General features: G+C 62.3%; 1 protein-coding gene across 1 annotated transcript; it reads right to left on the bottom strand.

The window, feature by feature from the left end:
* Nucleotides 1-501: 501 nt before the first annotated feature.
* WNT6 (Wnt family member 6) lies at nucleotides 502-13,588 on the bottom strand. Its single transcript, XM_032984941.2, has 4 exons — nucleotides 13,374-13,588; nucleotides 4,711-4,931; nucleotides 1,488-1,789; nucleotides 502-1,200 (listed from the first exon to the last, which is right to left on the bottom strand). Exons 1-4 carry the CDS (start codon nucleotides 13,448-13,450, stop codon nucleotides 739-741), a joined length of 1,062 nt encoding a protein of 353 aa, XP_032840832.1. The 5' UTR covers nucleotides 13,451-13,588; the 3' UTR covers nucleotides 502-738.

Genomic DNA, 13,588 nt, shown 5'->3' with positions numbered 1-13,588 from the left:
GGACTGTAGTGACGGTGGCTGAAGACGGAGTGAAAAGAACAGAAAATACCTTCAAGACACTCACAGCCCATCACCATGGTGTCAGGGCAGCTAACCATACCTCCTGCATGAGAAATGAGCAGAAGGACTGTGGACTGCAGGTCACCACAAACATCCCGGGTCAGCGGGTGGTGGGACACAAGCTGGCATCCCCAGGCGATGGTGGCCACGGATCATGGGAGAAGAGCACCCATCCAGCCTGGGGACTAGAGAGGGGGGCAGGAGAGTACTTGCCCTCATCCACACTCATCTCCTGGCTCTTCAACCATGGAGAAAAGCAGAGAGTGGATAAAAAGTGAGCTGGGTTCTGCCACGGGTCCCGGCATGACCAGCATGACCAGGAGGCTGGAAGGAGTCCGGCTGACCAGGACTCACGTCTGGGGTGGGACAGTTCTTCAGCCTGTCCCATCCCGGCATGGCGATCAGCGCTTCCCAGCCCTCCCCAGGAAGCGCTGTGGCACACCGGATTTAAATATCTTTATTAGTGGAAGCTCTGCACTCGCAGCCCCCACTGCAGGGGCCGTGGGGATGCCAGGCAGCCCCACGCTCTCCCCCAGGAAAGCCGGGACTCCCCAGGGCACAGAGCTGAGCTCACCCACGCCGCCCCTGCCAACGGCTCAGCCTGTCTCTGTCCCAGCGGGGGCCACAGCGTGAGCCTGGGGCTGGCCCCCCAAATTGTCCTCGCCCAACCCCAGGCCATCAGACGCAGAGGCTGAGCTCCTGGCGGACGGAGCACTTGCGGCACTGCACCACGCAGCACCAGTGGAAGCGGCAAAGGCAGTTCTCCTCCAGCACCACCGTCTCGTCCCGGTGCCCTCGCCCGCAGCACAGCAGGTCGCACCCACTCGTGTCCATGGCTGTGCTGTTGCAGACACGGCCCCGGGTGCCCAGCGAGCCCGTCTTACGGTTAGCTGAGCAGAAATCAGGCGAGTCGGCCGAGTAGATGAGGTCCTGCTTGTCAGGAGGCTTGATGTTGTCACCCACGGGGATGAGGGTTTTCCCGTCGTTGCCTCCCATCACCTTGAAAGCCCCATTGAAGCGCTCGAGCAGGCGGTCCCCCACCTCGCGGAAATGGGGCATCTTCCGCCAGCAGGTCCGCAGGGTGCAGGAGCCCGACAGCCCGTGGCATTTGCACTCTGTCCTCATGTAGCTGCGCACCGCCTGGGGAAGAGACGGCAGTGCTCAGCCCTCCGCCCCCCACCTCCCTGCCCAGCACCCCCAGACAAAACCCTGCTTCTTGGGGCTGCCTTGGCCTGGGGGAGAACGCTGGTGGGGGGTACAGGGGGTTTCCAAAGCATCTGCAAAGGGCTCCTGAAAGATATTGGGTGCATATTTTGCACCAAGTTGGTGCAGGGACGTGGCTTGGGGGAGGTAAAGGGAGAGGGTTGAGCTGGGTAGAGGCACAGGGGCATGATGCTCGCAGGGGGCAGGGAGCGCAAGGGCCTTACCAAGCGCCCGGCTTCGTTGTTGTGCAGGTCAATCAGAGCTCGGATGTCATTTTTGCCTTTCTTGCTCTTGGCATCCATGAACTGCTGGGATTTCTCATAGCCGAACTGCACGTCGTCCCCGCAGCCCCCCCACTCCCAGGCCGTGCCCTCTGTGCCCGGACCCACCGTGGGCGAGGGGGGAGCCCGGCTCCGCGTCAGCTCGCAGCCGCACTGCAGCAGCTCGCCCATGCTGCAGGCCTGCGTGATGGCGTGGCTCACCCCGGCCGCCGTGATGGCGTACACGAAGGCCGTCTCCCGGATATCTGCAGGAGGACAGACAGGGCCGGGATGTGGGGTCAGCTCTGGCAAAGACTCTGAAAGCAAAGCATCCCCCCCGCCAACATCCCATGGGGGGCTCAGCCCTCCCCTTCTCCCCCTTTGTCTGTGCTTGGTGCTGCTCCCTGGGTGATGCACCCACCCTGGAGCGGGCTGCCCGGGGCAGGAGCTGTCTCTTGCAAGCAGATACGCAGAATCTGGGGGGTGGCCAGGCCCTGCCAGCATTCCTCCACCCCAGCTGTAGGGTCCTAGGGCCAACAAATCTCCTGCCTTCCCTTGCAAGGATGAGCACTGCCCCTTAGGAAAGAGGAGAGCTCGGAGAGCAGGGCTGGGTTGTGGGTGACCAGGTGGTACCCACAGGTTCCTTACACTATCCTACAACGTCCCTCCAAGCAGTGAAAATCCCATCCCCAGCTTCAAGCTGGTACCTGGAGAGAAGTGCTACAAGGGACACTATGGGTGCCACTCACCCCTCTGCCGGGTGGCAGCGAGGAAGCTCTGCTGCCCTCTCTCCCCCGATACCCGCTTTGCCACGGGGTGCTGCCTGCCCCCCTCCCTCTGCCGGCACAGCCTCCACCCTGCAGGATTATTTATTATTAGTATTTGCTCCTGTCTCTCTCTGCTCCAGGACACGAATTCCAAGCATCTTTCCCCTGCCCGGACCTGCCGCTCGCAGCCGCAGCCAGCGGGGGATTCTGGCAGCGGGGGTGCGGCACCCTGCTCGGGGGGCTCCTGCACTCCCCCCGCCCTGTGCCAGGCAAACCCCTGCCCACCCGAATGCCAGGGCAGGGCTGGCCCAGGGTGTTGACACGCAGAGGGTGCCCGGGGCATGGGGACAGAGAGGAAAGTGTATTTTGGGGGGTGCCTCATCCCTCCATCTCCAGCACTCTGACTGAGGGGGAGACTGTGGGTTCCTGGGCACCAGCTCTGTGAGTGGCTCCTCCACAAGCCCATGCAGTACCTGATTCCCACTGGTGTCGGTAGGAACTGGGCACACCGGAGCCTTTCCAGCAGTGCCACCCTGGGAACAGGTGTCCCTTCCCTGGCTCTCTTGTCCCCCTTAAGCCACAGGACCACCCAGCTGCTCCCGCCTGGGGCTGGCAGAGCCCTCGGCGGGCAGCCCAGAGCTGGCAGAGGTCTCGGTGCCACCCTGCCAGCTGGGGCCCCGGGGGGATGCCGATCCTCTGACAGCTCCTCCAGACACGTGGCTGCCCAAAAGCCAGCCTGCCCTGGCACGCCGTGCCTGGCACAGGCGGCAGGGACCGAGGGGGGATGCCTATGACTGCACCGGGGAGGCCATGGCCAGGAATCAGAGCCCGCTGCAGCATCCTTGGAAACAAGAGGCTGTCGGATGGGAGGTGCCCATCCGATGGCAGCTGGGAACCCCCAGAATGTTGGGATGGTTTATGCAGTCCCTGCAGGCTTACAGGGAGGCTGGTTTCTGCTGGCACCTCTCAGTGCAGAGCAAGCTCCGCTCTTCTGACACCCATGACAGAGCCCTGGGGACCTCTACACCTCTAGCTGGAATTTCCCTTGTCCTCAGAGTGCCAGGGGCTCCCAAACTCACCGCTGTCTCCAGGACATTGCTCATCTCCACTGCCCCAGCAGCGAGGCTGGACCAAACAGAGCATGGTGGCTCCTTCAGCATCCCCATACCTGATGCGCCTGTGTCTCCTCCAACCCAAGTTGCCTCCAGGTACCCATCGGCTCATCCGCCAGCGTCACCCACTCGCTACCTGGTCTGGCCCTGGCATCCTGGCACCATGCTGCTTCCAGCCTGGAGCCCTGCCTGGCACAGATCCCACCTGCCTCGCTGCCAGGTTGGTGTGAAAATAGATGACTCCAGAGGCAGGAGTGTCCCCGCTTTGCCCTGGCTCTCTGCCCCATGACTGAATACATCTTCCTGTGTTGAGAGGAAGCCACACTTTCAAATCAGATTCTTAAAAGACCCTGACCCCCTTCCACAGGCCAGTGTCTTCCTTAGAGGCCCAGCTCTGCCACCTCACTGGTACCTACAGCCACCAGCTGCCATTGCCCCCTGGGAGGCCACCCCAACCCCCCCTGCAAGGCCCAAGGACATACCCACCCCTTCTTGGCCGAGTGGATGCACCAGCAGATGTGACGGCTGAGGAGACAGGGGCTCGCTTCAGCATCTTCATCCGCCCTGGCACAGGGACCGAGGTGGGCGCAGGGGCAGGACGAAACTCACCACCCAATAACTGGCCCTACCAGCCCGAGATGCTCTGAGCATCCTCCTCCCTTCCCTATCCACTCCGTAGCCTCTCTCCCTGGGGAGCGTGGCAAGGCTTTTCCGTCCCTTCCAGGCTCACAGGTGCCCCCTCGCTCTGCTGCTGCTCTGGCTTTGATGCAGCTGGGCTGAGCTTGGACCATGGTATCCACCTGGCTGGGACCTGCCCATCCCTCCCTGCCACCCTGCTCCTGTCCTTCAGGGTGACTTGAGGGTGCCCACCCAGAGACACAGAGACAGGGACACTCCTCTGTTCCCCGCAAGGCCAGGAGGATGGATCTACAGGGCACCCACGGGGCGAGGGGCAGCTCCCAGCGGCTGCGTGCTGCCTCCCACCCGGGCCCCTTCCCCCAGCACACCCCGGGGTCCCGGGGGAGCAGTAAATCACTGCCAGACGAGGGTGCATTCTTGGGCTTTGTGAAGCCCCGTGCTGTCTGGGAGCATTGGTAATTGCTTCATTACAACACGGGGAGACATGTCCCGGCAGTAAAACCTCAGCGTGACTGCACCGGGGAGCACTGAGCAACCCCCCCCCCCCCCACACACACACACACAGAGGTTTGCACGCCCAGACTCTGCTCCAGGAGTCCCAGGGAGACGCATGACCGGGCAGCTGGCTGCCTTTTGGAAGGTGGGAGGCTGAGGAAATGCTGGTCTTACCCTGCTGCAGGATCTTGCCGAAGTACTTGCTGTGGCTGGTGCAGTTCCAGCGGCGGAAGCGGAATTGGTACTGGCACTCCCGGACACCCAGTTTGGTGCCCTTGGCCACCTCCTGCACGATCTCTGGCTCCAGCTGGCACAGCTCCGCCTGCTTCCCCGCCAGCCGCTTCGTCTTGCGGCAGATGCTGTTGGGGTCCATGACCAGGGGGCTCCCCACTGCCCTGCAGGAGGGACAGCGAGCAGAGCAAAACCAGCACCCGAACCTGGGGGGGACCAGGGTGGGGATGGAGCATGGCCAGACCGACTCCCAGGGATGGAGCGGGGCCACGGGGCAGTGCTGGCTCAGCACTGAGCCTGAGTGACAAGCGGACAGGGAGAGGTAGGCAGAGAGGGCAGGATAAAAGCTATGGGTGGCACCTTCGTACCAGCACCCAGGGGATACCTTCCCCTGCCCAGACAGTCAGGGAATGGGGCAGATCACCATCTGTGGGGCTGGCTGGAGGATGATGCTGGCAACACCCCGAAGCCCTTGGGGACGTCCCTGGGGTGTCTGCGGTGTCCCCGATGTGAGGTGGCAGAGACGCTGTGCTGCTCAGCACCTGCTCTTCGAGTCTGGTACACCGCGGTGTGACCGATGCTCAGTGCAGCTGCAGCTCCCAGAGCCCCGTGGGCAGAGCGGGGAGCCCAGCCAGCGCTCTTGGTGCGCCTCCCCCCTCTCCGGGGGGGAGTCTCGCTGCTTTACCCCGTGGGAGACGAGCTGAGTGACCTTGCCGGCGATAAAGCCCCTTGGCTGCTGGCCAGGCTCTCACGCTCACCTCCCCCTACCCAGGCACCGGCCCCGGGGGGGGAGCGGAGCCGCAGGCGGGCGCGGGCGCGCGAGGGAGGGATGCAGGTGGCATCGCCAGCCCTGCCGATGCCAGCGCGGGAGGGCAAGTCTCGGCCGGGCCCATGTCAGAAGCGGCTCCTCCTCGCCAGCACAGTTGGAGCGAAGTAGCTGGTTCTCCGGGCTGGGAGGCAAAGTCTGAGCACGACGCCGCGCTCCCCGGCGTGCCGCTGGCTACAGAAACTCCTGTACTTTCCCCACACATTTTGCCTGGAGTGCCCTCCACGGCACAGCTCGTGCAGCTGCGCAGCCCGCCGGTGCCGTGCCCTGTGCCGGGGCGGGCGATGCTCCAGCTCCACCGCGGGCAACGCCGGAGCCGCAGTGAGCGGAGGGCAGGCACGCCACGCTGACAGCCTCCTGCTCACGCCGCCCGTCCCGTGGCACGGAGACCGCGTGGCCACGGGCCACCCGAATTTAGCACACCCCAAACACAGCCCCACTCAGCCCCGCCTCGCCTCTGGCGCTGCTCTCGTGGGCTCAGAGCTTATCCTGCTCAGGAACATGATTTTCCTGGCTGTGGATGCCCACAGCACCCCAGGGCTGGACTCAGCGTTCCCCAGAGCTTTGGGATGCCCCAGGACTGCGAGGCCACATCCGTGGGGGTCCCCTGTGGAGCAGCACCCGGGCGGCCCCTGCTGCCGGCAGCCCCGCTCACTGGGGAGCACCGGCTGCGCCACAGCTTCCAAACCCAGACCTTTATAGTCTGGCCAAGCCCCAGGGGCTTGAAAATCCCAAGCTGAATCTCGGTATTTAACTGTGTTCTGGGTTTCCTTTTCGCTCTCACGCAGCTGGGGGGCTGTGTTTGGGACACCAAGCTGCAGGACTTCGCTTGCCACCCTGCCCCCAGTGAAAACACCCTCCGAGCCTCTTTGAAGATCAAGGTCCTGCCACGGTTCCTCTGCCCCATGCCACGCTCCCAAGTTGCCCATATCTCCTGCCCACCAAAGCCCAGCTGTGTTTGGGGAGGACGTGCCTTCTCGCACAGCCTGGAAAAGGAGCCCTTATGTTTTGGCTGGAGGTTTCAAGGGTTAAACAGCTCAACTGAGAGGCACAGCCTGGAAAGGTGACCTCCAGTAGGGAAACTGAGGCAAGCCCACACTGCTGCTGGGGAGCAGCCATCTCCCTTTTGCTCCCCGCAGCTCTGTTCCCCTTTGCTGCATGATGCATGGGTACCTCTGCAAAGGGATGAGGCAGCTGGGGAAGGATCGCGGGGCTGTGGCTGGGCTGGCTTAGGTTCCCCATCAGTGGGGAAACTGAGGCCCATATGGAAAGCCACCAGTGAGACTGTCCAGTCCCATCCCACAATGACCACATGGGGATTCAAGCCTCCATGCCAGGCTTCGAGCTCGCCCTCCTTGGGGACCGTGGGCTCCCGACATTCCCAACGGGACAGCGGAGGTTTGGCTGCCTGCTCTGGCAGGGTGGGGAAGAAAAGGGAGCTGGGATGGGACTTTCATTAAGAAACGACTCTTTGTACTCATATAAAAATGATGCGCCAGCCCCCCGGGGCCATCAGATCAAATGCTGAACTGCGGCTCACCCCGGCCCGCCGGATCAGGCCGGGAAGAAGAGCTGAGCCCCGCGGGGCCGGGGGGCGGCTCGCCGGCATCGCGGGGGTCCCCGCTCATGGCCCGGGCAGCAGCGAGGCCGGCGGGAGTGCGCGGGAGCTCGCCGGCCGTGCCGACGAGGCGTGGGGTGGGCTGCCTAAGTCCGGCGCAATATTAATTTCCGCTGGGCTCCACTTTCTGGCGCGGGGAGGCTGCCGGGAGCCTGAGAGCTGTTTTGCTTTGGAGGGTTTGGGGGGGGGGGGGGGGGGGGGGGGCGGGAGGGAGACAAGGGCAAGAAAAATGCTGCCAAACTGCTACCGCTTTGGCAAGGGCTCCGGCGCGGGGCCCAGATCTGCCTGAGCTTGTCCTGCTCCAAGGCCTCCCGCATCTACAATTAAGGTGCCCCACCTCTGCCGCCGGGCACTCCTCCCCCTGCCCTGGTGAAGGAACCGGGTCGCCAGCCCGGCTCCCCCCAACCTGGCCAGGGCACCCCGGCCTCCTGCCCGGCACCCCCTGGCCAGGCTTGGCACCTCAGCAGCATCCCTCCCGCCTGCCCCCGGTGCGCTTCGCCTGCTGCCGAAACTGCTGCTGGGTGGCTGCCACCTCGTCTTGAAAAGAGCCAGGGCAATGAGCTGCGCTTCCTGATGTGATTTCCAGCACCCCCCATGCAAAGGAAACAACCCCTATTGCTGAAAGAGGAAACTGAGGCACGGAAAAGGAACTGCGACCCGCAGCCAACCTGCTGCTTTCACCTCTTTGGCAGCCAGAGCTGCAGCCTGAGCCCAGTCCTGGTGATGCACAGGAAACTGGAGTCACTGGCGCTCCTGATGCAACCCCTGTGCTCTGGATGCCAGGGGCTCCTAAGAGCTGTAATCACCAGCTTTTTCGGCTCAGATCATGGTCATGGAGCCTCCAGTATGTCCCAGTATGGTTCCTAGACAAAATCATAGACCAAGGAGGTTGGCACAAGTCCTCATCTCCCCCTTGGACATGGGGATGGTGTGGAGCAGGGCTTCTCCCGGCCCCTGCCAGCAGACTGAGGGCAGCCAGTGGGGTCCCAGCTTGCCTGTAGCCAACAGAGAGGGACTGGCAGAGCCATGCAGTGAGGAAGAGGATGGTCAGCCTTCACAAATGGCATTCACATCCTGGGTAGAAAAAAGTCTCCTTTTATCCTGACATCCCTGAAAGCCTGAGGGGGAGCGGCTGTTTGTCCCATGCCAGCTCCACGTGGCCAGGTCTGCACCCGTTGAGCACTGCTGCCTGGGTGCTCCCGTGTGACAAGGGGACCTCGCTGTGGCGTGGCAAGGGCACGGCTTGCCTCGCATCCAGGTCTCCACCCCAGCCCCTGGACGCCTTCAGGAGGGAGATGCAGGGTGCCAGGGGTCCCAGCCCATCGCCCTGAGCCCACAGGCACTTCTCCACCTGCTTGGAGAAGCAAAAGCCACAGGATGCCAACCCTGGAGAGCTGAGCTCCAACCCCAGCAGGACAGGTCACCCAGCATCCTACCCACTGCTGTCACACTCAGTGACAGCTCTGCAAGGAAATCGAACCCAACGAGAGCCTGTATCTTTCCAAGCTGTGAAAACAGGGAGAGGGGGACACACGCATGAATTTTCACCCGTCCAGCTTTCCCTTCAACCCACGCAGGCGCACAGCAGATACCCGGCCCCTCACCCGGGGCGATGCGTGGGTGCTGCCACTAACCAGGGCAGCAGGGTGTGGAAAACAGAGCAGGAGGCGAATGGAGTTGGGGGGGGGAGTGTGAGTAAGCAGCAAGTCACTGCCCTGGGGGGCACAGCTGGGGCTCGGCTGCTGAGCAGCACCAGGGGCACCCAGGGAGTGGGAAGTGCCATAGGGTGGGGAGAGCACAGAGACCCTGTTCCCTGCCCTCCTCCTCACACCTCCTCAGCAAGGATGGGATGCAAATAGCTGGGATGCCACCCAAATTGAAGAGGCTTTGGCGTGGCACGGTGTCAACCCATGGACCTGCCGGCTGCAGGGTCACGCCGAGGCCGGGAACTCGTGGGCAGGAGCTGCCCAACCTTGTGCTGCGGATACAGCGAGGGGTGGAGGGAGCATACGTCTGCAGAGGTGGTGGTCCCAAACCCATGTCCAAGCCCTGGAGGGGCTGGGATGAGAAGAAAGGGGTCCACCCATCCCTGGTCACCGCATCCTTCCTCTGGGTGCTCATGGAGGCTGGAGCTGGGGTGGCACGAGGGCTGGGCTAGCGTATGCCCACATGTTGGTGTCACATGTGGCAGCAAGACCCTGTATGTCCTGAGCAAATATCAGGGTGTGCCCCCCGCTGCTTAGCACCCTCCTGCATGGGGAAGGATTTGAAGGGGCCAAGCCTCTGATGTAAAGCCCAACTGAGCCCTCCAGCTTAGGGCATGCACATGGCAGGGCTGGGCAGCCTGGATGTCACAGTGGGAGAGCAGAGGTGACCAGGAGTAGGGACAAGCAATGACATAGGGAAAAGCTCAGTTGTCTTTGGGGGAGGAGACGAGTAGCCCAATTCTGGAGTCAATGCCATCTCAAAGAGTGCAAGGGAAACATTTTCCCTTTGAAAAACCCAGTGGGTCAGCGGCTGCCCCAGAAGGGGCACCAAGAGATGGTGCCGGGCTGGGGCTGCTGTGCAGGGAGGTGCTTTGCTGCCCGCATTGGTGCTGCTCCGGGGTTGAGGGCATGCCTGGGATGGCCAGGCAGCCCAGTCTACCAGGCACCATGGGGAGCCGTGGGCTGTAAGGTGGTGGGTATGGGTCAGGAGGCCTGGGGGGTGACTCACGATGTTCACCCCAAGGCACGCAGGCAGGGCCCTACAGCCCAGCAGCCTGCCCTTACAGGCTCTGTGAGGTGCAGGTGTCGGTCAGGGTGGCAAAGGAGAAGGGGAGGCCGCTGGTGCATGAAACCCCCCTGGGGGTGTGTGGCTTCAGGGGACACAGGTCTGGGGCCCCCTCAAGCAAAGCTGCAGCCATGGGTGCTGGTGGACGGGTCCTCCTCGAGCTCTTCTGATGGAGCCCGATGAAAACCTGGAGATGCACTTGCCCACGTGCATACATGGGAAGGGGACGCAGGATAAGTGTCCTTCTCTCTGGGCACCCTCAGACCCACAGCTGGAGTGCAGCATATCTCATCTGGGATGATATCCCTCCTTGCTCTCTCTTCCACTTCTCAACCTCTCTCGGCTGTGCCCACAGAGAGCCGATGGGCACTGGAGCACTGGGGAAGCCCAGCTTTGCTCACCCCCATCCCCATGGTGCTTCCATTCCTGCAAGCACAGCCTAACCACAAACGGGCTCAGCTGAAATCCTGCCCTGAACCTGCCTGGGGCTCCTGACACACCAGGTTTGCCTGCCTGGTATTCCTGCACCCTCTGGGCCAGCCCAGGAGCCCCCAGGCAGTTCCTACCTGTCCTGTTCTGAAAGGAATCACAGTTGCACAGGATCTGGGTGAGAAACTTGAAAAGATGAGGGGAGGAGGAAGAAAGAGGTTTTACAAGGCTGGTGGGAGCAAGGGGAGTCTATATTCTGCAGCCCAGCACTAACCAAGGGACCGGCAGCACCTGAATGACACATCTTCCCATTGGCACTGACCATAGCCTGCTCCCCTCTGACATGGAAATATACGTGTGTCTGCCTGTCCCTCTGCCTCTTCTTAGACACAGTGGCACAGGGGGTATAGGACAAGGGTGACTATATCTTCAGTGAGCCCTCTGGGGACATCCTACTTCAATGAGGATGCTCTTTCTCAGGCTGAGATATCATCAGCGTGATATCACTGCTTCTACATCACACCCAAACCTTCCTCTGTAGATGCAGCCATCTGCCAGTATCCCAATGGGCGCAGTTACCACCCATGAGTGGCCAAGACCAGCTGCATGAATGGGCTGGGGACCGTGCCCCCCCAGGACCCAGCCCTGCTGCACCCCACTGTGCCACTCTCACAAATCAGTTTGTCACCAGCGTGGGAAAAAACACCTCAAACAGACAGCTCCTGCGTGTGCCCCCACCACTGCACAGCCAATGCACCCAGAGGGGGTGGTAAAGACCCTCCTTTCCTGCCCAGGGGAATATTCCCCCCTTGGCTAAGCACACACAGGTGCCCAGAGATGCACACACAAAGTCCCTATGCATTGGTGACAGGGACAACAAGGAGCAGCTCTACCAATGCCACCAGCCCTGGGGATTCCAGGAGCCCTGGAACAACACACAGCTGCACCCCTGAGCCCCTCCTCACCAAAAACAAAACACATAGACACCAGTGCTGTCCAGACCTGGGAGAGGGGACGGGTACCAGGAGCAGGCACGTGGGAAGATGCCTGTCTTGAGCTGGCTCAAAGCTGGGCAGCACCCAGACCTCTCTCCCCCCCACATGGGAAGAGCTCCCTCGAAATGAGGCACAATCTCAGCCGAGGGCCAGAGATCCCAAGTTCTGGGGGAAGCAGCTCATGAATCAGCCAGCTGCTCCGGTGCCCCGTCCCGGGAAGCCCGGCATGTCCGTTTGGTGGTGCTGGTGGCCTCATCCACACATCACCTCCTCCCACCTCGCCGGCTCTGGAGCGAAGCAGAGTGCGTGCTGATGATCCCTCTGTGGCCGCTCCGCTGCCCGGCGCATTCAGCCACGCTGCGTGCAGCTGGGTTATTGTTCTTAAATTAAAGGTTCCTTTTCTCCTTCTTTTTTAAGAGAAGAAAAAACAAGTTTGACCCCTTGCCCTCCTCTGCCAAATCCTGCTAATCTCCCCAAGCCAGTGCTGCCAGCGCACGCACAGTGTGGTCACGGCACCAGCAGGACCCAGGCGCGGTGGCGAGACACGGCTCTGAGCAGCCGGGGCAGCGGGCAGTGGGTATCCCAGGACCCTGCCCTTGCCAGTGCTGTCTGCCTGCCCCCAAATTGAAGGCAAAGGGAGTGCCCGCTTCACCCCTGCCCATGGGCAGGATGGCACCGAGGTCCCTGGAGCTGGGATGAGGGGCATGAGCTTGGGGGTGAGGGCTCACTGGGTAGGTATCGATGAGGATGGGGCAGAGAAAGCGGGGAGAGCTGAAGGGACAGCCGTGTGTGCAGAGCAGCGGTCTGAGAATCAGCCAGGGAAAAACAGCAGCTCTCAGGAAGCAGGAGGGAATGTGCCCCAGGATGGCACAGCTTCCCCGAGGTGGGTGGCGGGGAGCAGGGGCACCCTCCGCACACACCGTGCCCTGGCCGGGGTTTGCCCTACCTTTCTGTCCCCTCCTCTAGCAAAAAACCCAAGGCAAGTTCCTCTCAGACCCATGTTAACCCCTTCCCCAGCAGTAAACACAGCACTTGGGCTCTGGGACCGAACTCTCAGCTGGTGTACAACTGACTGTAACAGTACCATTTACACCCACCAACCCCCCCACCACCACCACCACCTTTTGCCCTGCACCCCTGGAGCCAGGGATAGTGAAGGGGATGGAGCTGCAGAATAAATCACCGGCGGGCAGGCAGGGGACCGGGAGGGGAAAGGCTTATGGAGAGCTTTATTTTAGGGGTCAAAAGAGTGTGACAATGTGGAGACGAATAGCCTCAGATAATGAATGATAGCCCGGACGGCACGCCGGGGAGCTGGAATCTAAGCACTTAAAACCGGATAAAGACAGGCTGGGTGAAATTCTTAATAGATTTAAATAGTTCATGTTTCGACAGATACCTGGGCTTTCCAAGGCTGGGTCCCAGCTCTGCGCCTGTAATGAATCCCCCACCCCCTCTGGTATCCTGCAAGGCACCGTCTCTGCCTTTGATGAAGGCACCATTACAAACAGGGGTTTTGTCCCCGCCGCGTCCAGGCCACCACTCGGGAGGGGACACCGTAGGGACCCTCGAGCTTTTAATTAAAGTTGACTTATTGGAGAGGTCTGGAGGCCCCCACCCCCGCCTTCTCCAGCCCTCAGACATACAACCCTCCCAGGCTGTGGTGCTTCGGGTGCGGGGAGGCAGGCTGCAGCCCTCTCCGCAGGACCTGGGTGCCCCATAGCCCTGCGGGTCCCCCAGCCTGCTGTCCCCAGCGTGCTCATGCGCCCAAACCCCGACAGCATGGGGGTGCCCCCGATCTGGATCCGCCGGGCCAGCGAGCAGCAGTCCCCACTCAAGGGGTGCCCTGGTTGTAGAGGACTCTGTTGTCCCCAATCTGGGGGGGGGGGCGGGGACACACACCACTCCTGGAGAGCGAGGGACCCTCCGCGCCCTCCTGGCACCCGCCCCGGGATGTCCTACTCACCACCAGAGCCCGATGATGTTGGCGGGGCAGAGGAGGATGAAGAAGAGCCCCATCTGGGTCCGGGAGGAAGGCAGCATCCTGCCAGGGCCGAGGGGAGCGCCGAGCCCCCTCCGCGCCCCCCGCGGGCAGCCGGGCAGCCGGGCTCGTCGCCGCCCCGGGGGTCCGGCCGGGGCCCCGGCGGGTGGGTGCCCGCTGCCTCCCTCCGCCGGGCCGGG

The sequence above is a fragment of the Tyto alba genome, unplaced genomic scaffold (genome assembly GCF_018691265.1).
Source record: "Tyto alba isolate M040663 unplaced genomic scaffold, T.alba_DEE_v4.0 Super-Scaffold_7, whole genome shotgun sequence".
Lineage (NCBI taxonomy): Eukaryota > Metazoa > Chordata > Aves > Strigiformes > Tytonidae > Tyto > Tyto alba.
The sequence above is the reverse complement of the archived record's forward strand: the minus strand, read 5'-3'. Positions and strand labels throughout refer to the sequence as shown.